The sequence below is a fragment of the Sceloporus occidentalis genome, unplaced genomic scaffold (assembly GCF_023333645.1).
Source record: "Sceloporus occidentalis isolate IW3139 unplaced genomic scaffold, rSceOcc1.0.p SCAF_1, whole genome shotgun sequence".
NCBI lineage: Eukaryota > Metazoa > Chordata > Lepidosauria > Squamata > Phrynosomatidae > Sceloporus > Sceloporus occidentalis.
Genome location: NW_028316981.1, coordinates 241,214,598 through 241,238,925, shown reverse-complemented (window position 1 = coordinate 241,238,925; position 24,328 = coordinate 241,214,598). Strand labels below are relative to the sequence as shown.

Sequence of the window (24,328 nt, the reverse complement as noted above, 5' to 3'; positions counted from 1 at the left end):
TCTGGTTCCCAGATTTTCACTGAACAGCTTAACACATAAAAATAAATGAACATTGGCAATCAAAAGTTAAGATATATTTACTTAATTACTTCCTATAGCATGTCATGAACCTAAATATAAAGCTTCTGAAGTGTCAAAGTCAAAGTTAAGGAGCTCCACAATTTCACTGAATCCACTCGCCAGTATCATTCCAGCTATATTCTGTACTTCTTGCTAATGAAAATGAGAAAGCAACGCTGCAATGATAATTCCCACACGTATGTCACTCTTATGTTTAAAACGAAACAACAAACTTGGAATGCATACAGCATGTCACTCCTCCCTGCACTTGATGGAGTCCCCCAGCTTGAACTGCACCACCTTCTCTGGTACCAACCAGTCAGGAAAAAAGGATGTTAATTTGTGTTGCTTGCATGATGCATTGGTCTTAACAGGTCTGATTTAGTTCATCATCCAGAATGAGCCCAAAACATTTCCTAGCTGAAGCAATGGATAAGATGGCATCGCCATCTACCTGGCCATTTCACCTGCAGAAAACAACAACATACTAACAATTGAATCTCACTCTAGCAAAGGCAACAAACAAACTAGCATTCTACAAGCCACAGGTCACTTTTCATGTTGGTGAAACATCCAAACCTTGGGATTTTTAAGGTTAAAAATACACAGAATTTGTTGTTGTGTGCCTTCAAGTTGCTTCTGACCTGTGGTGACCCTAAGGCAACCCTTTAAACAGTGTAGCACATCTAGAGGTTTACTGTTGAATAACCATGGTATCTAGTGGGGGGGGGGGAGGGGATTAAAAAGTCTAGGGGACATTTTAAAAGGTTTAGGGCTCTACCCTTAGCCCACAATCCTCATTATGTCCATCCCTGTCCTTAGTCTTCACCAGCCATGCCTGCGCAGGTGGTGGGACTGAAAGAAAGCCCTTCCCTGCAGATCTTAGGGCTTGCCTGGCTTATAGAAGGATATACAGTATGCTTAAAATAGTATTAAATTGTTTGCAGAATTTAAAACATTAATATAAAAGCCCAGAATAAAAATAGTACCGCATACTATAAAAATAAAGCCCTTTGCCTTTAAATAATCAGTTCACAAAAACTGGTTGGAATGGAAAGATCTTCATTTGCTAATGAAAGATCAGCAAGGAGGAGCCAGCTTAGCTTCCCTGGAAGGGAATTCCAGAATCTGGGAGCAAGGATAAAGAAAGCCCTCTCCTGCCTCCCATGTTTATTAAAGTGGTGCTGCCCCTCCAGAGAATTTTATGTGGGAGTGAAGAATGGGACTCAGTACCTGGAAGATTGGTGAGGATGTTGGTAAAGAGGCCCAATCTTACTCAGCAACCAAGTATTTCAAAATAAATCCCAATGCACTTCATGTAATTCATGCAACTACACTTGACTGGTTTAATCAATTTGTGCTTTCCTTCAATTGTTTTATTTATGTATTTATGTATTTATTTATTTATTTCATTTTTATGTTGCCTTTTTCCCAAATAAGGGATCCAAGGTGGCTCACAAAATAAAAACATTTTTAAAAACTACAGTAAACAATTAAAACCATTTCATTAAAACATACAAAAAAACTAAAACATAACTAAAACACCCCTCTCCCATATAAAAACACCCTGTCAGGATTATTACATTAAAAAGCCTGCCTAAATAAAAATGTTTTTGCTTGCCGGCAGAAGGCAAGGATCATTGTATTTTTATCATTGTTATTAAAATAAACTGATCTTGAGTCTGCACTGATTTGTACATAGAACATACACAGAAAAGATACTGTCATGATGCCTCCAAAGTCAATATATGCATTTACCTTGAGGAAAACTTATTTTAAGTCTTTGCTAGGAGTTAGGTGCCTCCATTCTGCCACTGACAGCTCTCACTAATACTAACCAAAGCATAGGTCACCATATTTACATTGTCCTAAATAACATAGCTGTTAAAGGTGTAGCAGTTTCTGAATATTTGGGAATGAACCTGGAAAATGTTACCATAGCATGGTGACTGAAATTGAATCAATTAACTGAAGAAACTGAAGCTTGGCAAAGTATGATAATGGCAGGGTAGAATGGCCTTTAACTTGTGTATAATTTATGGATTTCCCTGAACTGTACTTGTGCTTTCATGCATCTTCTTACTCAGATGAGTCTTCCATGTCCATTTCTATGATGAGCGGCAATAGATAGGTAAAATAAGAATCATAGAATCATAGAGTTGGAAGAGACCACAAGGGCCATCCAGTCCAACTCCCTGCCAAAAATAATTGGGATTGCATTTGGCATGTTTTACCTAAACAAAGTTTTCCAAATGAAACAGCACAGAGCCTTCTTGGAGCAATTCAACGTTCTCTGCCAAAGAAGGGGGCAAGTAGCCTTGCAAAGGACAGAGGCAGCCTAGATCTCAAAGGTAGTATATTTTTGTGTCGCCAATGGAGCTTAAATTTTATTTCCTGGACTTTATGACTGTCTCCTACAGCCCACATGGCCAAAAGGGATATCCCTCTATTAGCTGAGAATGACAGCATTTTGGCAGTATGGGTAGGCCTGTGGCTTTAATATTGCCATAGTTTCCTTTCTTCTGTATGATTTTTAATACCTTTCCCTGACAAAGAAGCCAGTTGAGCTTTGAAAGCTTACATGAAGTATTTTGTACATTTTGGTTGCACCAAGAAAGGTGAATTTTGGAAGTTATACTAATAAATTCCCAGACTGGAAAAGCTGGATAGCTGTGGTTCCATCATGTAACTTCCAATGTTTTCCAAGCTAACAAAGAGCATAAGCCATCCTGGCCTATTTTGAATCTCCTATTAGGGAGTCTCAACTTTTTCCTCTAAAGAGAAAACTGAATAGAAAAGAGGGGGTTCAGGGCAGGATAACCTGACTTGGCCCTCCTTTTCCAGAACATGTCCAAGCTTTCAACTTCACACAAAGGATTTTGAACTTGAATTTACATTCTCAAACACTAATGGCATATCTAGGTCTGCCCCTGGTTTTCCACAAACACATTTGAGAAAATAAACTTTAGTCTAGGAAAGCTCCTGCTGCCAACTTCTTTCTTTCAGTGAATCTCAGCTGCTACAAGATCTCGCTACATAGTGATTCTACAGAATAACACGGCTATATCTTTGATTTCAACCTTCTAAATCCAGGAGCAATTCCACAATGCCCTCCATTTTTGAGTATGACTGAGAAGTGTAGACTTACATCTCTACAAAAGTGTGGAGCTTTTGGTGGGCCCTGTCCTCTCTTTTCTGTTTTGAATGCCCTCTGTTTTTGGGTGCCTTGTCTTCCTTGGCAGAGAGAAGACCTCTGGCCACCCTAGAAGAGAAGAAAGGGGGCTCTCTTTGCTAGTAGAAGAAGAAGAACCACAGGGCTCTGTCCTGGGCCCAAGGCTATTCAGCATCTTTATCAATGACTCGGATGACAGAATTGGGAGCATACTTATCAAATTTGCAGATGACACCAAATTAGGAGGAATAGCTAATACTGCAGAGGACAGGATCAACATTCAAAATGATCTGAATAGACTAGAAAGCTGGGCCAAAGCTAACAAAATGAAATTCAACACAGAGAAATGTAAGGTACTGCACTTAAGGTGGAAAAATGAAATGCACAGATATAGGATGGGGGACACCTGGCTGAATGAAACTACGTGTGAAAGGGATCTAGGAGTCCAAGTAGACCACAAGTTGAACATGGGTCAACAGTGTGATGCAGCAGCTAAAAAGGCCAATGCAATTTTAGGCTGCATCAATAGAAGTATAGTGTCTAGATCAAGGGAAGTAATAGTGCCACTGGATTCTGCTCTGGTCAGGCCCCACCTGGAATATTGTATCCAATTCTGGGCACCACAATTCAAAAAGGACATTGAGAAACTGGAGTGGGTGCAAAGGAAGGTGACTAAAATGGTGAAGGGTCTGGAAACCATACTCTTTGAGAAAATGCTTAGGGAGCTGGGGATGTTTAGCCTGGAGAAGAGAAGGTTAAGAGGTGATATGATAGCCCTGTTTAAATACTTGTTGAAGGGATACCATATTGAGGAGGGAAACAAGCTTGTTTTCTGCTGCTCCAGAGACTAGGACCAGGAACAATGGATGCAAGCTCCAGGAAAAGAGATTCCAGGTCAACATTAGGAGGACCTTCCTGACAGTAAGGGCTGTTTGACAGTGGAACAAACTCCCTCGGAGTGTAGTGGAGTCTCCCTCCTTGGAGGTCTTTAAACAGAGGCTGGATGGCCATCTGTGGAGAATGCTTTGATTGGGATTTCCTGCATGGCAGAAGGGGGTTGGACTGGATCAGGGCCCTGGTGGTCTCTTCCAACTCTAGGGTTGGATAAGAAGAAGGCAAGCATGCCAGGCTGCCTGGGGGAAGCCACCCACCTGTCCCTTTCCTCTGTGACGCAAGAGTAGCATTGTGACATCATCATTCCCTGGGGCAGAGGGGCTGGCTGGGAGGGTGGCATTGTGACGTCACACTGGCCTGAGCCAATGAGAGGCCGGCGGGAGGAAAAAGGAGCCCTCCGGAGAGGAGGCGGGAGAGCGGGAGCAGCAGCGGCCGCGAAGGCGGGTTGGGGAGCAACCCCGAAGGGAGGCGGTGCTTTGGGGAGCCCCTTCCTTCCTTCCCTCCCTCCGTCCTTCCCCTCCCTCTCCCTCTCCCCTTCCCTTCCCTTCCCGGGACCCCCTCGGGGCGATCGGAGGGCATGAGCCTGGGCTCCCTGGACCAGCAGCACCAGCCACCGCCTCCTCCGCTGCCGCCGCCGCCATGAAGAGGAAGACCTCGGCGGGGGCAGGGCTCGGGGCAGCAGGGGCCAGGAGGCACTCGGCGCCGGCCACCCTGCCAGCCAGCCCCCCGCCGGCCCCCAAGAAGACGCGGAGCTCCCTCTCGGGGCTGGCCGAGGCCGGCGAGGAGGGCGGGCAGCAGGAGCTGGGGCCCAGGCCCCTCCGGAGAGAGCTCTGCCTCCAGGTCACCGGTGAGTCAGGGGCAGGCGGAGAGGACTCGGCTTGGCTCCGCTGTCACTCGTGGCTCTGGAATCCTGGGAGTTTTAATAATGGGATCTTTTTCATTGCAGCGTCTTAGGTTTGTAAGCCGCCTTGAGTCCTGGGAGGAAGTGTAACTAAACATAAACACAACAACAACAATAATAATAATGATCCATAAAAGCATGGAACATGTCCAGTATATGTCTGATTGTGACAGTTCGTGCTTTGAAGAGGCAGACTGACACTTTGTATCCTAGTTTGATTTTCTTTTCAAGGGATGGGATTTGTGTCTTTGGCCCTTAAAACCCATTCCATTTGGATCTGCCCTGTCCTCGCAGATCCATCCCCTGCACTTTGGGAGGGAGGCAGGGAACACTTCTGGCTGATCTGATAGCATGATACTCTGCAACAGGACAACAACTTCAGTGAACACCGAGTGAAAAGATACCTTGTTTGCATTCAAAAACTAGGATACTGTCTGTGGATAATTGTGGAGGATTAGTTGTATGTTATGAATGAGTGTGGTGTCTGAGAGTAGATATTGTGTGTGTGTATGAGAGAGAGAGAGGAAGGAAGGAAGGAAGGAAGGAAGGAAGGAAGGAAGGAAGGAAGGAAGGGGGTCCCCCACCCATACTTGCTTTGGTTGCACCCACTTTTTAGTTCGGTCCCTCAACTTTGTGGACATGTCAAACAAATGCAACAATGACAACAACAACCCTTTCCCCCATCCCTGTATTGGCATAGCTCAGTTAACACAAAGAAGCCCCTTTTTATGAAGTCTTTTGTTGCACCCACCTGTCTTCTCCTTGTCCTCTGTCTAGCTGGAAGGTTGTTTTTAAGAAGCATCATAGAATCACAGAGTTGGAAGAGATCCCCCAAAAGGGCCCTGATCCAGTCCAACCCCTTTATTCTGCCATGCAGGAACTCTCAATCAAAGCACCCCCATTGACAGATGGCCATCCAGCCTCTGTTTAAAGACCTCCAAGGAGGGAGACTCCGCCACCATCCAAGGGAGTGAGTTCCACACTCCAGGATAGTGAAGGATGGCTGGGGAAGAAGAACACACATTTGGTTCTGGGTTGCTGCTACATGTCTACATTCAGGAGTTTATCAGACAGGAGGAATTTCTCTCAATTTCGAATGAAAAGAAAGTGAGGCCAGAACGCATTCACGTGAATTCACTAGTTCAGCAAATTTATGTGAATTCGAATTGTGTTTGAACTGACTTCCCATTGCCTGAAATTGCGTGTGGTAGTCTATCACGCAATAACATTAAACCCCATGATTGCGTTCAGATTGCCATTGGATTATGCTTCCAATTTCCCTTGTCTGATAAACTCCATAAACTGAGCCTGAAGGGAATGGGATTCTATGGCAGCTAGTCCTATGTAGCTGCATGGGCCTTCCAGCAACAGGGAAGGTAAACAGAAGCTGTCTCCAGAGCCTCAGGGTGAGCGTACATGAACAGAAAAGAGACAGCAGATGAGCCCACTTTGCCCTCTACCCCCACATGTTAAAACGCATAGATTTATGAGTATGGCCACCAAAATGGAAATAATAAAAAATATGGAGTCGAAGGCTTTCATGGCCAGCATCCATATTTTAGTGCTTTCTGTGAAGATGCCAGCCACAGATGCAGGCGAAACGTCAGGAATAAACTCTTCTAGGACATGGCCCAAAAGACCCCAAAACACTAAGAAATATGGAGGCTGGTTAAAAGAAAAATCCTTGAGTCTATTTTCAAAGAAGCCTTTATGAGGTCTCTATAAGATTTAAAATGCTTTTCTTTACACAGGGAAGGCCTGGTTGTTTCAGTTCATAAGTGCATATTGTTAGTTTTGAATAACTCGTTTGCTGAAGTATTCTGAACTGCTCTTTTTCCCCCTTTCTTGTTTTAATTTGGTTTTAGAATTTATCCCTATTTTTTCCATGGTGTTTTTTTTCTGCCTCTGGTACCCAATTTTCTGTTTTTAAAAAAGCAATATCCAGGCATACATTTACTTACAGGGATACCTATGTTTAGGTGGATCTAAAGGTATATTTTTACCAGAGTCAAAGCAAGTTCCTGAAAGCTGGCTCCCTGGTTTCTGTGGATATTCTCTGCAAAGCAATCCACCCTGAAGATCCCACACCCTTTTAGGAAGCTTCCCTTCTTCCTCAGCAAGAAGGAAGAGGGCTTGGGCCCAGGCTTCCACTTCAAATTGTCTGGATCTAGCCTGTGAACTATGTGTCAGGTTTCTCAAGTCATAATTGAAGAACTTTAAATTGCAAATGTTTACAAGAAAGTAGATTTTAAAAGGGGTTCCCTGTTGTAAGAGAAAAAACAAATTCTTCAGTGCAAAAGACTTGTGGGCTGTATAACTACCGATTTGGGGATATATTCCTTTTTGATAATAAAGACTGGAGTTGGTCATAAACCAACATGTTTTCATTTTTCTAGAAGCAAGGTATCATGAGTGCTCAAAATTGGTATCTTGAGCAAAACCTGTGTTCTAATATGACTGTATTTCTTTATGATTTCAATAACTATTTCAAGCACTGGCTCAAGTTGCTTTGATTGAATGAATGCAGCCTATAGTGAGCGAATACAGTACTTCGCTATCTGCTTAACATCTTTCTTGCCTTTCTCCTAGAACTGGGATTCAAGGCAGCTGACAATAATATTTAAATAGATGCAGATTAAAGTATATAAAAACAGGCATGGATTTTTAAAAAGTGAAAAGTGGTTGCTTCCAGGCTGTGGCTTTTACTAGTATAAGGGAGTGCTTACTGTAATTGGAAAAGGGAGCGTTGGGGTTATGAATAATTGTCCAAGTGTTCACTCAGGTGGGCTAAAATTCTTTTGATTCTAGAATGTGGTTTTAATTGACACAGTGATCATGTTCTCCAATATGTATTATACAGTTGCATATTCTATTTTAAGAATAGTGGTTAAGGATAAATCCAGGCTACCCCAACCTGCTACCCCCCGCCCCCCCAAATGTATTGGACTTTAGCCTTCATCTTCACCAGCCAGCAAAGCCAGGCAATGCTAGGAGTTGTTGTTCAAAACATTTGTAGAGTGCCAGGCCAGAGAAGCCTGGATTAAGTGCTAAGAAGATAAGAGAAACTGGAATATTGTGAATGTGCATATCCAGTAGGAGAGAAGAATACAAAATTGGCTGAATATGCAAGCATGACTTTTTAAACTGCTGTCGAAGCTTTATTTTCCAAAGACTTTAAAAACCTTTTCTTGTTGTGCTGGGCGTATCTGCTCAAGGAAATTTCGTGTTGCTGCAGTCTTGCAAAAGGTTTCACTTACAGGATTATCCTTTTTTTAATGGACAGTTTATGTAATAACAATAATATATATACTGTAAAAATTACAAATAATAATAAACTCTGCCATGATTTATATCCTGTTGTTGAGTAAATCAAGGTTTATATTGAAAGGCTTCTAAAGCCTTGTGTAGCCCAAAATATTAGCAGTTAGTTCTCTAGGTAATTGCACTTCACTACTGAGGTTTAGTTGGACAAATGCTACTCATAGAAGGTTTGGGGGTTAACAGTCTCATAATCTTCTGTATTGTACTATGGAGGGGAGTTTAAAATTTCCCAATTGTTTTCTCTTCCCCCTCCTACTGGAAATTCCCATCAAGTTGCTAGTTTGTGGAAAGATATTTTACAGAGCTGATTGCTGCTTCATCTCTTACACATTTAGATATCTTGCATCAGATATGCTAAAAATATATGTGCAGAACCTTTGTAGCAAAACATTTCCACCTGTTGCTCTGAGAAACTTGGTTGGTACCCTCTCAGCCTTATTACATTGTATTGTAATGGTGAGTCTCCCTCATCCAAAACACTAGGGATCAGAAGTGTTTTGGAGTGTTTTGGATTTCTGATTTCTTTGGCTTTTGGAATTCCTGGATTTGCACATATGTACATAATTAGATATCTGGAGGTGAAACCCAAGTTTAAACACAGAATTCATTTATGCTTCATGAACATCTTGTTGCTAATTTCATACAATATTTTAAATAATTTTATGCATGAAATAAAAGTTTGTGTACATTGAACCACCAGAAAGCAAAAGTGTCACTATGTCAGCCACCCATGAAAAAGGTTTTGCTTTTGGGAATATTTCAGATTTCAGAATTCTGGATAAGGGAGATCCAACCTGTACTGTTCTGTGATTTGCTTTCATATTAATTTTTAACTGCTGTTACCCATCTGGAATGGTTTGTAAATGGTAAAAAGGATATATATTATTCTATACATAAATAAATAGGTTCGTGATCAGATATTATTACAATACAACAGATTTATTAAAAGTGCTTCCACAGAAAAAAGCAACAGATGTCCCTTTTTTATAGACAGCTGTTATCTAGCACAAAGATGGTAAATATGAGATGGAAGATAGTAATAACAATAGGTAGCATTTATGCAGTGAGTATATTTCAAGTGTCCGAATTGTCTCACATTCTAAACTGTCATACATGGGCCACTGATGACACAGTGGTGAGCCAGACTATGGGAAGCCATGATTTGGTCACTTCCCTTTATAATAAGATTGGGAAATTGTAGGCCCTCCTGCTGTTATTGTACTGCAAATCTTATCATTACTTGCTGCTGACTTTGAAATCTAAGGTTGATGGGAGTTGTAGTCCAACAGCATATGGAGGGCTACAGTTGCCCACCCCCCATCTCTTAGGAAGGCGCTCTGAAAGGAAATAAGCATCAGTTTCCTGAAATCAGTGGATAATTTTCTACTGCAGTTTTTAAATAGAATCAGAGTTGGAAGAGACCAAAAGGGCCATCCAGGCCAACCCCCTGCCATGCAGGAACTCACAGTCAAAGCATCTCCAACAAATAGAACTAGACTGAAATTTGGGGCAAGGGAGGTATTGAAGAACAATATATTGCATCAGATGGGACTTTTTACAGCACCATAGAACTTTTTGAAAGCTTGCATATGAGGCAAGCAATGCCCTTAAGGCAGTGGTTCTCAAACCTTTTACTGTCCCCCCCCCTTTACATGTGGATGTTGTCCCACCCCCCACCCCCTCGCTCAGTGTAGTGTATGAATAAAAATATTTTGTTTAGTTGTGTATTTAATTCACAGATTTATGGATATTCATATTTTAGCATTTTATAAGGAAATAGCTCTCCTCCTCCTCCCTCAGACAGAGGCTCCAAGGACCCTCCTTGACTTTTTCTTCCCCCCAGGACAGAAAAAGTGTGGGAATCAGAGCCTTCAAGTTTTGCACAAACACCCCTGTGCAACTCTCATGCCCCCACCATCTCATCCCAGCCAACAGTTTGAGAACCACTGCCTTAAGGAAATTCTGGACACACTTGCATGTTGGCTGCAGAAGTTTCTAGCTCCTTCGTCCAAGATGAGCAAAAAAAGTATTTTAACATCTGAAGACTGACTTGCTCTTCTGTCCCCAAAACAAACGGAGGCCAATCCTCTGCCTGGTAATTTCAGAAATGAGTCCCATACATTCATTGGGGTATTCACCTCAATAAGCATGCATAGGCCTGAGCCTGTATTTCCTCTGTTATTCCTTAATGTAAAGTGAGCCATAATTCAGGGAAGCTACTATAGGTGTCTGTTCTGATTACTGCAAAGCTTGCTCATGACACACATTAGTCACTCTCTAATAGCAGCTCTTGCTCTGCAAATATTGACAACTGATTTATGAAAGTGCTGAAGACTTGAGAGGCACAGAGAGAATAGCTGGAACTCTCCCTTAATGTTTATTTACTGAAGTTATAGAACTTTAAGGGACAGCTGTGGGTGAATGTAGAATGGAGGCACATTTGATTAAATATGGACCCAAACTATTCCCCATCCCTTTATTGACAATTTCTATTATAATAAGAGAGGTGACATAGTTGCTACCACACTACAGAATTAATACAGTTTGGCACAGCATTAACTGCCATGGCTCCATCCTGTGGAATCCTGGGATATGTAGCTTGTTGTGCTGCCAGAACTCTCAGACAAAGAAGGCTAAATATCTCATAAAACTACAAATCCAAGAATTCCATAGTATTGAACCATGGCAGTTAAAGCAGTGTCAAACTGCATTAATTCTGCAGTATAGATGCAGCCCTTAAGTAAGCAGTCAGCATCTTAATTCAGCTGCTGAAAGACAGGGAGGTGATATCATTTTATCAATGCTGTGATTAATAGTTACCGGTAGTTTACAACTATACTTCAGTCACTGGTTCCCAGACTTGGCCTTCATTCCTACAGCCAAGAGGTCTGCAGCAGCTTCTTTCAGCTTACTGGACCCACTGGATTTTCTTTGTTGCTGAATTTCCACTGATATTCCCCATTCTTCTGCTACTGATGAGGGAGAAAAGACTCTATTTAATCTCCTCTGCTGCCTAGGACAAACTTTTTTCGAGGTACCTTGCAGATTCCCAATGAAAATGTTGTTCTCTTCATCTGAGAGGTGGATATTTATCACTCCTCTAAAGGCTGATCAGGCTGTGACATCTCTCAGGATGAATGCTATGACTCCCAACCTGGTAGGGAAAGGTGGCCGTTTTATGGCTCGTGGACTCTTGTCATTTTTCTCCTAAAGGAAGCCTCAGGGTAGAAAGTCTAAGCATCCCTACATTAGAGAGCTTCAAATGACTATAACTATCAGGAGGCCTCACCAGGTGGAGCTGGCAAATACACATATCCTTTTGAAAACCAATTGGGTGTGACAGGTCTAATGCCCCAGAACAACCTCATGAGGCACCTCAAAGGCTCCCAGATAGCTCAAGCCCCAACATTTCCCCAGGTGACCACTACAAATAGCATTAGTGGCAGGCAGTTGAACATGTCAGAGCACCTGTTGTGGTATACTGAGTCCAGAGGCTGAAAAAGAAGAAGTGCTTAGTTAGCATGGCCAGTGGCCCTGAGGATTCTGGGAGAAGTGGTCCAAAACAATAAACTTTTCTAAGCTCTGTTGGGGTCCAAATGCTGAAGCCCTCTGCATCCCTACACTCATGGAAGAGCAGGGCTGCTCTGGGCTATTATGCCACTGTTTTGGTGACTATAGCCTTCATAAATGTGCAAACACTTCCTGAAGAAGTTAAGTGCCGAATTATCATCTCTTTTGCATGATCACTCAGCTCAACATTTCATTCTCTTCCTTTCCCTGCCATTTTGAACCAGCCCTGCTGTGAGTGGGAATAACTACACAAGGAATGGGCAAATGCAAGACATTTATAGCCTCTGATTACCTGCTTCCCTGTCCGACTGGTGCTGACAAATAAACATGTTTGGCACCCAGCATGTGTCTTGCCTCTCCCTGCAGCTGGGTGCTAAACCAGCCTAGCTCTCCTTTGGAGACCAGAAAGAGCAATATTGCAGTTAGCCTATAAAAATAAATATGCAGTATCTGCAAAAAGGAAAAACTGAATTTTTCTTTTGCAAAGGTGTCCAATTCTGATTTGGCCTTTGCAGCTAGTCTGTGTCCATTGCAGAGATATCCATTGCTGCAGTGTGTGGGTTTTTTTTTTTATTATAAATAAATAAATGCTGGGTTTCTTTCATTAAAATAGGTGTGGTAAAGAACTACAAAAATCTTCAGCCATGAGCATTAGTTAGCACTTTGAAACAACACCTCCACACCCTAAAATTAGCTTCTTAAATGTGCTACTCCCTGATTCAAATCACTACACATTTAACAGTTGTTTGGCAGGAAAAGAGCTGCAGCTTATAAACATACAAATGCATAACATTTTCTTTATACTTATACAGTCAAGAAGCTGAAAGGCACATGATAGCATTATGCAGAATGGGCGGGGAGGGGGTTGGGAACTTTTCATGTTTTTCTGCCACCCCGACTTGGAATAAGTTCATGTTGTTGTTGTTGTTGTGTGCCTTCAAGTCATTTCCAATTTATGGTGACCCTAAAGGGAGGGTTTTCTGGGCAAGATTTGTTCAGAGGAAATTTGCCATTGCCTTCCCCTGAGGCTGAGAGCATGTGATTTGTACATAACACTGTTTCCCACAACAGAGATTCCAGTGAGCTGGGCTAGTTTGAAGACAGAAAAATGTTTGTTTTTTTATCACAGTATATGTAAATCAACTCAATAATGCAAGGATTCCTGTTCTATTGTCCAACTACTGTTTTGTGAACAGCCACAGTTAATACAGTGATTATCACTGCTTTCATTTGTTAGTCTTTAAGATGCCATTAGGTTCAATGTAGTGAAAGGGGATTTTAAATGCTTTGTCTCATTTTGTGGTCACATTTTGCCACATATGGGTTCAGTGTACTTCTCTGTATAGTAGTCAAACCATTCTGTCAGTATTTGGAAATCAGTCTTTAGTAGTCTGAGGTGATCACAAGAGAACAAAATGAACGTGATAGAAACTAATTCCTCTTCTGTTGATAAAAAGCCAATTCATACATTATATTTTTCGGTTTTGGAATCATCCCTATATGTAGTTCCCTTCTGAGCAGCATCCATATATTATAAATATTAGAGTACACCTACACCTCTTTACCTACCCCATGTTTAATCAAGTATGTAAGATCCAGAGAGGAGAGGTCTGGTTCATGGGAAAGCAGTTTGCTTGTGAGAGGAAAAATGACCAGATAACAGTGATGATTACTGTTGTAATCTTAAGTAAGGCTTGGTACATCCTCCTTCTAATTTCTGTTTTATTTAAAGGAAATATTAGGTATCTGTATTGTGGGATTTGCACAAGTGCAAAAGAGATTATGGCAACATTTGGAATTGCATACTCCTCACCATTTGCCAGCTTGCCTATGACTGATAGGTACCAGAGTTTGAAAGACCGTAGGTTTATTCCCCAGTCCTGATTTATATGGTGCTATAAAATGTTTGAAAGCCAGAGTGACATAGTGGTTTGAATGTTGGACTATGACTCTGGAGACTGGGGCTTGACTCCCCCCCTCAGCTGTGGAAACTCACTGGATGACCTTGGTCAAGTCACACTGTCTCAGCCTCAGAGGAGGGCAAAAGCAAACCCACTCTAAACAAATTTCACCAAAAAAACCTGTGATAGGCTTATATTAGGGTCACCATAAGTCAAAAACTACTTTAAAGGCATTCAAGAACAAAAACAACAATGAAATGTTCAAAGCAATTCACTTTTATTTTGAACTCATTACAACAACCCATAGTAATACATCCAAATCTTTCAGCTGTGTTGCAGAATATCTTTTAATAGAGGTGCATTATTATTATTATTATTATTATTATTATTAAATTTTGATTGCTTTTTAAAAAATTTAAATAATTTTATATCTGTGTTTAATTGTCTGGGGTTTATTAAAAACTTTTTTACTTGTCTTTTGTTTTAATTCAAATTACGAGCTCTCTTGGGTCCTATATTGGGAGAAAGGTGGGATAGTAAACCAATCAATAAATTAACAAGACTAGATCTGTATTATCCACTCTGTTTTAGTGAGATTGGTTGAGTCTGATTGAATATGGTTTAAGTGGAGATAGAGAGCTCATGGCAGCCAGCCTAGGTAGAAACTGAAACAGGCTTAGTAAGGGCCAGTATTTTGTATTTGTGCCTTCAAGTCACCTGTTGACTTGTGGCAATCCCATGAATTCCATAGGATTTTCTTAGGCAAAGAATACTCAGAGGTGGTTTTACAACTTCATCCTCTGAACTATATACCCCTCTGAAATTGGAGAGACTGCTAAGTGAACATGCTCTGGATTGTGCAGATTATCCTCTTTATTGTGCAATCCTGCACATAGTTATTTGGGAGAAAATCTGTGTCTCCCGCCCCCATCCAATAAGTGTGTTTAAGATTGCAGCTTAGCCACAACAGCAGAAGAATGATTCCCTCACTGGAATACATAAATGTTTATTCCAAAGAACTGTAATGCAAATATTCCCATAGAATTAATACTTGGAGCTAAAATATTTTCAGACTGTGAATCATCTTGAGTGAGTCAGAATTTGTTTAATAAACTATTTTAAAAAATAAAAGGCACAAGTGTTGTGAACAGCTGCGACAGTTATCGCGTTTCCATAAAGGGTGCTCATCTTTGAAGCCAAGTGTGGTTTCCTAGTACTGCCAAGCAGTGCAGCAAGTGTGTGTGTTGTGGACCCAGCAAGGAGAAGCTATTAATTGGTTTGTCTTGTGACCTTTCCTGAAGGCATTTAAAATCCAGCGTTTTGCAACAGCCTGCCTAAAACATGGCCAGAGAAAGAAAAAGTGAGATGTTTCTTGCCAACTCAAGCATGGTTGTGTTGGAAGCTTGCATTGTTTTGGCAGTTCTGGCACATTGCCTTCAGCGGTGGGTCCTCAGCTAGTGACTGGCTGGCCCTTTGGGCTGCCAGAGGTTGGGAGAGTCTTCCCTTTTTGTATGCAAAGGGACCTTATAGTACCTTTGAGCAGGGACGTAGCCAGGATTTTGGGAAGGGGGGGGTCCAGACCAAGTGCCACCATTTTAATGGGGCTTGGGTGCAGCGGCGCAGCGGTGCGCACCATTCATTGTATCTAACGGAAGGGGGGCGTCTGGACATCCCCCTGCTACGTCCCAGCTTTAAGACTAGCTGAAAGGGAAATGTTGGTAGCATGAACTTTAACAGACTTGAGCCTACTTCCTCAGATGCATGGGGTAGAGTGGAAAGCCCAATGACAAACATCATAACAGAAGTGACCAGTGGGGTCCCACAGGGTTCTGTCCTGGGCCCAGTGCTATTCAACATCTTTATCAATGACTTGGATGACAGAATTGCAGATTACACCAAATTAGGAGGAATAGCTTATACCCCAGAGGACAGGATCAAAATTCAAAATGACCTGAATAAACTAGAAAGCTGGGCCAAAGCTAACAAAATGAATTTCAACACAGAAAAATGTAAGGTACTGCACTTAGGGCAGAAAAATGAAATGCACAGATAGGATGGGCAACAGCTAGCTGAATGAGACTATGTGTGAAAGGGATCTGGGAATCCAAGTAGATCACATGTTGAACATGAGTCAACAGTGAGTTGCAGCAGTTAAAAAGGCCAATGCGATTTTAGGCTGCATCAATAGAAATATAGTGTCTAGATCAAGGGAAGTAATAGTGCCACTCTATTCTGATTTGGTCAGGCCCCACCTGGAATACTGTGTCCAGTTCTGGTCACCACAATTCAAAAAGGACATTGAGAAACTGGAGCATGTCCAAAGGAGGACAACTAAAATGGTGAAAGGTCTGGAAACCATGCCCTACGAGGAACGACTTAGGGAGCTGGGGATGTTTAGCCTGGAGAAGAGAAGGTAAAGAGGTGATTTGATAGCCCTGTTTAAATCCTTAAAGGGATGTCATATTGAGGAGGGAGCAAGCTTGTTTTTTGCTGTTCTAGAGAACAGGACCAGAAACAATGGATGCAAACTGCAGGAAAAGAGATTCCAACTCAACTTTAGGAGGAACTACCTGACAGTAAGGGCTGTTCGACAGTGGAACACACTCCCTTGGAGTATAGTGGAGTCTCCTTCCTTGGAGGTCTTTAGGCAGAGGCTGGATGGCCATCTGTCGGGGATGCTTTGATTGAGAGTTCCTGCATGGCAGAATGGGGTTGGGCTGGATGGCCCTTGCGGTCTCTTCCAACTCTAGGATTCTATGTTTCTATTATTCTTTTTGGCTCCATCTCAATAATTCATATGATTATTTACTAACCTTCGTTTTAAGCAACATCCATCCTTCTGCCTTTGTCCCCCAACCATGGTTAAAATTGAAATTGCCACCTCATTTCCACACCCACAAAGTTTTGCATTCCTCATCTCACCCACAGACTGCTATATAGGTCTATCCCTGGGCTTATGTGGCCTAGCGATTTGAGTGTTGGATTATGGCTCTGGAGAGTGATAGTTCAATTCTCAGTTTGGCCATGAAACCCACTGGGTGACCTTAGGCAATGGCATGCTCTCAGCCTCAGGGAAAGGCAATCACAAACCTCCTCTAAACAAAACTTGCCAAGAAAACGGAACCCATTTGAAGCCACTCAGCAACAACAACAACAATTCACCTTAGATCCATCAGTGATACCCTTATTGGCCAACCAAAATGCACAATATCCTTGTTGCAAGCCTACAAAGAGGCCTGTGACCTGACTGGAATGGAGACATACTAGATTTCAAAAAAATGGGTCCCTGTTGAGATGCAAATAGACTTTAAATTTCCTGGACTTGGAAAATCTCCCTATTGCCCCATGGCCAGAAGGAGGAGGAGCCTGCCTGCAAAAGATATCACCTTTACTAAGGACTGAAATAACATGCAGGCATCTGACTAATATCTCCAATTATTTTTTCCCCTCCTGTTTGATTTGTAACATTTTGTCTCATGAAGAAGCCCAAGGAGCTTTGAAAGTTTGCAACAAGTATATTGTACATTTCAGTTGGCCAGTAAAGGTATCACTGATGGATCTTGGTTTGTATTTGTTAAATGGCCATCACAACTACCCCTGAAAATTCACCTTCGCTTTAGGCAACATCCTTTCTCTTGCCTTTGTCCCCCAACTGGAACAGGGGGAAAAATGGGAAACTGGAAAGCCCTTCCTTCCAATACTCAGTGTCAGCTTAGTTGAGAGTGCAGAGTGCAACACCAGAAATTTCTGGTAATAGCCCTTGAAGAAGACCAATTGGTGACAAGGCCAAAGAACCTTGGGCTTTTTAAGATAATGAAAGTTTTTGGACCATCGCACAGCATGTCCAACTTGGTTTCCTTTGCCCCCCAATGACCACTGTGAAAACTGAACCTGCCATCTCCTCAACCCCAAAGTTCACCCTATGCTCACCCCCAGAGTGCTCTATAGGTCTGTCCCTAGGCTTCTCACGCCAGCCCCGGAGTTGGAGGGCACAAACTGATGTCTAGGAAAGCTCAAGCTACCAACTTCTCTCTCCCAGTTAGTCTCAGAGGTGCCAAGAGGTCCCTTGGCATACTGGTTTTCCAGCCACCAATGGCGGCCTCCCCAAGCCCAGCCCTCGAGGGTTGCCCCATGGACAGCGGGGCGCCACAGAGACCCTTCTTTTATAACTCTACTACGTTGTCTGGCTGTGGTGGGACCTCCTTGTCCCTGAGGGGGGCGGCTTGGGGCCTCAGAGGGGCTCCCTTTGCCTCTTCCTCAGTGGTGAGGAGAAGGAGAAGAAGAGGGGGTGGCCCTGGTTTTGTAAGGGGAGAGTGACGAAGCCTTAAAGTCTCACCAGGTGGAGGGCTGTGGCACCATGAATCCACTTTTGGGTCGCAGTGCCCTCCTGGGCCCAAAATAGCCCTTGGAAGGGACTATTTGCTTTTTGCCAGCAAGCAAAGACATATTTATAGGGGTTTCTTGTGGGGGGTTTTGGGCTATGTAGCCACGTTCTAGAAGTGTTTATTCTTGATGTTTCACCAGCATCTGCGGCTGGCATCTTCAGAGAAATAAAATGGGACATTTTTATTCCAGCAAGCTTTTTTAAAATCATGCAAGCCTGGTTTTATTGGGGGATGGGGGGGAGAGGGGTTGGTTTAGATTACTTTTAACCTTGTACGTTTTTGAATGTACGTAGTATATACAATATATACACTATACATAACATTGTTTTTTAAAGTGGTGTTTTAATGTGTGTGTGTGTGTGTGTGTGTTGTGATCTGCCTTGGGTCCCAACTTGGGAGAAAGGGAGGCTAAAAACCAAGTAAAAGCCAGAAGGAGGGGAAGGGTGTGGGTCTGAAGGGGGGAGGAGCCCATGGGCGCCTCCCCAAAGGCAGCCTCCTCCTCCTGAGCCCTTTCCAGCTGCTCTGCCCAGCCCTGGATCAATGTTGCTGGGGAACCATGGGCTCCGGGAAGGAGTCAAGCCTTTGCCTGGAGGTGCTCAGAGGTGAGGGAAAGCGGCCAGGGAGACTAGGGGTTCTTTCCAAGTCCTCCTCTTTGCAGCCTCTCTCCAAGGTTTCTGCCAGAGGCTGAGCCTGGCTCTCTTCTGGGTTGGGTGGTTTTGTTTTTCTTTTGGAGCCCCACCTTCAGGCCTCTTGGGGAGGGGGAGGGGGGAGGCTCTTGCATAACAACAAAGCAGAAAGGCCAGGGCTGCTTTTCTCTCTTCCCCACCCCCTTTCTTTCTTTCTTTCTTTCTTTCTTTTCCTTTTTTCTCCTCAGCCACTTCTGTCAACTGCTGGGTCCCTCTGAGTGGGAAGTGCCTGCGCCACAGACAAAGTGTCTTTTGTAACACAGGGATTGGGAGGGGGGGAACTTGTTGATGCCTTGCTTTCCAAGAAAGAATATATATATATACACACACGTAGAAGAAAGTCAAAGTGGGTGAACTTGGGAATCTGAACTTGAGCCTAACAGGGTAAATGCTGTTGTTTACAGTCAGCCACATAATTTTGTAACACAGAGAGAGAGAGAGAGCCAACCTGTTGGTTGCTAAAAGAAGAAAAAAATACATGACTTCCAGAAAGCAAAACTGGATGAATTTGGGAATCTTAACTTGAGCCCAAGAGTGTAAATTCTATTGATTTCATTCTGGCATCTATATTCTCTGGTATGAGTGTATTTGTCCCTGCTGTTGTTGTGTGCCTTCAAGTCATTTCCAACACATGGTGACCCTAAGGAGGCAAACCTGTCATGGGGATTTCTTCCCAAGTTTCTTTAGAGGGGGTTTGCCATTGCCATCCTCTGAGGCTGAGAGACTGTGACTTGCCCAAGGTCACCCAGTGGGCTTATATGGCCAAGCCAGATTTTGAACCCTGGTCTCCAGAGTCCTAGTCCAGTGCTTAAACCACTATACCCCTAAAGCTGAAATCCATCTGAATAAGTCATGGCACTGTATGAATATGGCCTAAGTATATTTACTTGCAAGTCACTTCCTTTGGAAACACTAGCATTTCTCCTCAAACATATTTGATCAGTGCAGTGTTAGAGTAGCTGCTTTAGAAAAAAACCCCCAAAGAATCCTGTCAAAGCAACAAGGAATTTTGTTGTGGGATTTAAAGCAAGGATTCTTAACCATAGTCCATACATCCCAGGTGAGTCCATGAACAGGGAACAAAGATATATTCCTGCTCCTGTGAAAATTGCGTTGAAGTGTCTGGGCAGGGAGAGTACCTAATTTTAATCAGATTCTCAAAGAACTTTCTGAGCCAAAAAGGAATTACTGCCTTTAAGGCTAACTAGTTTTATTTGGCACAGGCTTTCATGGCTTGGAGCCCGCCTTATCAGATGTAGTCCTCAAAAGCTTATGTCAAAGAAAATGTGTTTGTTTTAAAAGCACTGTAGAACTCTTGGTTGCTTTTGCAGCAACAAATTAACAACCTCCTGCACACGCGCGCACACACAAAGGAGCACTTTAGGCATTGACATGTTTACCATTAGAAACAATTTGATTCAGAAATTTTCAGAGCCCTTTGCTTTAAAAGCAGATTTTGCTTCCATTTGTCAACAGAATGACATGAAAAATATAAATTCTATCTTGTCCTCGAAAGAGAGCTCTTTATTTTTCTTTTTTCAGTAACATCTTCAAAACCACTACACTCTGACCCAGATAACTAAATAACTATTTAGCAAAGTAACAAAAGTGATTTTCTTTCTCATTTAAGAAGCAAAGGAATGGTGTAGAACTGGATTGCAGGGCCATTTGCCTGACTTGAGATTTTGCAGTGCCTCTGGCTGTAGTATCGATATGTTGGGTGTGGACATTTGTGAGAGAACACCCTACATACATAGGCCTGAATCCAGTTGCTAGTTCCAGTCAACCCACTGGATTATTTGCAGAATGTTAGCCAACACTTGTGTAATTCTCATCGATTTATTGGCTTGACCCTGGTTGGAACTACCACTTGGCTATAGGCCATCAGCCTAGACAAGTTGTAGGGTTTCCATATACTGATCACACAGAATTCCAGAACAAAAGAAAAGTCAATGCAAATTGAGGTCTGTTTATGTCAGTTTTCATTTACTCTTGCAGATGTGTGTGTCTAACCAGTTACCTTAGTAATGCTGTACAGTCTTGCTTCAGTTCTGTTCCTACATCAGGGAAGGGGACAGTGCAGCATGCAGGTGACACACATTCTTATCCTAACTCCTCCTCCGTCACCTTTCCCTTGTAACATTAATTATATTGGTAACACACATTTAGTACCCCTGGAACAAAGTTTATGATAGTGTTTCTGGCAAGGGGTTAGACATTAGAGTTGTGGCTTGCAGACTTGTGGCTCTGCATCCCATAAACTAGTCTGCTGTCCACATAGTCCTGGGCAATGTGCAGCCCACAGGTGCCTCCCAGTGGTCCCCAGAATTTAAATTTTAATTGTGGTTTACTATCGGAATTCAGTGGGAAACCATTAAGTTCCTTTTTGTTGTGCGCCTTCCAAGTTATTTTCCAACTAAGATGAACCTATCCCAAGGTTTTCTTGGCAAAATTTGTTCAGGTGTTTTGTTTTTTGCCATGGCCTTTCTCTGAAGCTGAGACTGTGTGTCTTGCCCAAGCTCATCCATGGCTGAGCAAGGATTCAAATCCTGGCATTCAGAATCATGGACCAGGACTCAAACCACTACACCACACTGTCTCTCAAATTCCTTTTAGTCCATGGTAAACGGAACCACGTACACTGGAATTAATTTTATAATCAATGTAGTTCCTTCTAGGTCAATATCCCAGTCTATTTTATATTGATTAATGACTATTTAAGTAAATGTAAGGTTCACTTATTCATAAGTATCAATTTAATAAGAATCAGTTATGATTGAGGACTTTTAACTTTTAATAGTGGGGGGAATTTTAATGAAAATAATGATATTTAACCTTTTATGTGTGTTGCTAATTTCATGTATTCTTAAAACCCCAAAGTGTGGCCACTGAGTATGTGGGCAGCCTGAATAGTGGCCCCATGCCCTGTGGCAGTTCATCTTCCTTACTTATCTGGTCCACGTTTACATTGGCAATTTTCCAATACACCTGAGTAATGTTTGAACATCAGAAAAACTCTGGCAGATAATTTAGATTTGCTTTCTCTAAGTCTCCTGCCACACTGCAGAATCATTGCAGTTTGACACTGCTTTAATTGCCCTGGGTCCATCCTATGGAATCTTGGGATTTGTAGTTTGTTGTGGCACCAGAACTCCTCGATAGAGAAGGCTAAATGTCTCACAAAACTACAAATCCCAGAATTCCATAGTATTAAGCTATGGAATTAAGCTAAAATGGTGTCAAACTGCATTACTTCTGCAGTGTAGATGCAGCCTAAGGCTGTCCAGGGTGATTCACATGTGAATGGGAATTTGTCTTTGTGTTCTCATGTCCAGACCTAACACCTCAGCCATTGTGTTACTCTGTTTAATTTGGAAAGCACCAGAAAAAATAAGATTTTCCCCAAGAATTTGGAAGTCTTTATTTTTGCAAGTTTAATTCATTTAAAAGCTTCGTATCAACACATTTTGTACTATTATCTTTGTGTTTATTTTAAGTACTAGTTTGGTGTTTTTGTTTGTTTTCAATTTCAGATCGTCTTTATTTTGCCATTCTGTTCCATAAACCAAAGAGTGGTAGTGCAAGCGCACACTATTTCTGCATAGATGATGAATTGGTATATGAGAAGTAAGTATAATAATAGCAATAGCATGGATGATGATGTCATGGGAATCTTTGCAATAAAGATGTAGTATATGTCTTGGGCTCATAGAAAATTTCATTGGAGTAAGTAAGATGTTCTCAGGATAAAAAAACAAAACATAAAAAGAACCCTAGTCTCGAATTCTCTCATGCCCAATATCCTATTTCATCACAGTGACTGTCCAGATTCCTCTAGAAAACTCACAGGGCACAGAATTTACACAGGAGAATGAAATCTACCTCTGTACAGCTGATACTAAAAGATATATTTCCTCTGATCATAGATGTGGTATACAACCATGGTGATTAGTAGCCATTGATACCACTATCCTCTGTGAACCTGACTGTAATCCTTTTTTTAAAAGCTAAGTTGGTTGTCATCACTGTATCTTGTGATAGGGAATCATTTCAAAGCTTAGTCATGCATTGGGCAGAGAAATGTGTGCTTTGCTTGTCTTGTATCTCCTATTGTTCAGCTTCACTTGTTATGAGAGGGATTACTCACATTGAAAAGTTCTCAGAACAGGTCTGCTCTCTATCTTTGTACAGTCGGCTCTAAATATCAACAGATTCTGTATCCACAGATTCATCCATCCACAGCTTGAAAATATTCTCCCAAAAGGATTCCAAAAAGCCAACCTTGATTTTGCCATTTTATATAAGGGACACCATCTTACTATGCCATTCTATGTAATGGGACTTGAGCATGCGCAGATTTTGGGGAGTCCTGGAACCAAACCCCAGGGCCCCACTGTATTCGGTATTCTCACTGGATAGAACTGCGCACAATTCCTTGAGAACAGTCAATATTTACTTGTGGTATCTCATCCTGTTCTTTGAGAGTTGCTGTCATAAACAGCAAAAGCATGGCAGGGGTGTCTTGTACTTTATTTAGGAAAGTAAAGGTGTAATGTGTTTTAAGATCAGTGTTTTTATTCAGCTACTGTTGGATAGTTGAAGGAAACCAGCTGGTTAGCAGTAGAACCAGTAGCTGGGAATTATAGGTTTAGGGCTACAGTCCCAAATAACCCTGTTTATGTATGCAAGTGAGGAACTGAGCACAGAAGTTTCCCCCAAAACGTTTCATGTTGCCAAAAAAAAAAAAAAGCTTTAAGATTTTTTAATGTCTTTGGCTCTTGGAACTTTTTTAAAAGAACACCACAGCTGGCTTAAACTTCTCTTTAGATTTCTCTTTTTCCAAGGAAACATGAAAACTGGGATACTATTTTGAAATAATAACTTTGTGACATTTCCTTTGGGTGCTGTTCGTTTTGTAACATGCACCTTAGCTCTCTTCATGCATTATTCACATGAAGAGGTACCATGCAGTGACAAGTAAGCAGGACTGTGCTGCTGGTGTTGTCCCTGGCATTATTTGCCTGAGCTAGCCCTGCTTCATTGACATTGCTGCATACCTTCAAGTCAATTCCAACTTTGGGCAACCATGGGGAGGGGGCATTTCTTGGCAAGACTTGTTCAGAGCGGTTTTCTCTTTGCCTTCCTCTGAGGCTGAGAGAGTGTGACTTGCCCAAGGTCACCCAGTAGTTTCCATGACTGAGCAGAGATTTAAACCCTGGTCTCCAGAGTCATGGTCCAGTGCTCAAACCACTATATAGTCACTATACCCTATATCAGGGGTAGGCAACCTTTTGGAGCCGGGGGCCGGGTTGCTGTCCCTAAGACAAGTCGGGGGGCTGAAGCCGAGGGGTGGAGCTTCCACCCTCTGGGGGCGGGGCTGCATGCTGGGGGCGGAGCTTCCACCCTCCAGGGGTGGAGCCACCCTCCAGGGGCGGAGC

General features: G+C 42.4%; 1 protein-coding gene across 12 annotated transcripts in view; it reads left to right on the top strand.

Moving 5' to 3' along the window:
* Window positions 1-4,647: 4,647 nt before the first annotated feature.
* The window catches only part of CDC14B (cell division cycle 14B), a 66,577-nt gene continuing 46,896 nt past the window's right edge, over window positions 4,648-24,328 (top strand). For 10 of the 12 annotated variants that reach the window (XR_016277377.1, XR_016277375.1, XR_016277376.1 and 7 more), the window contains exons 1-2: window positions 4,648-4,973; window positions 22,424-22,517. Coding sequence is in view for 8 of the 12 variants with exons in the window: in XM_089490994.1 (XP_089347120.1) it covers window positions 4,766-4,973; window positions 22,424-22,517 (302 nt within the window). In the remaining 4 variants the exon portion in view is untranslated. Of the gene's footprint in view, window positions 4,974-18,741; window positions 18,807-22,423; window positions 22,518-24,328 lie in introns of those variants that run through there. The other 2 variants (XM_089490999.1, XM_089491006.1) reach the window with 1 other exon arrangement.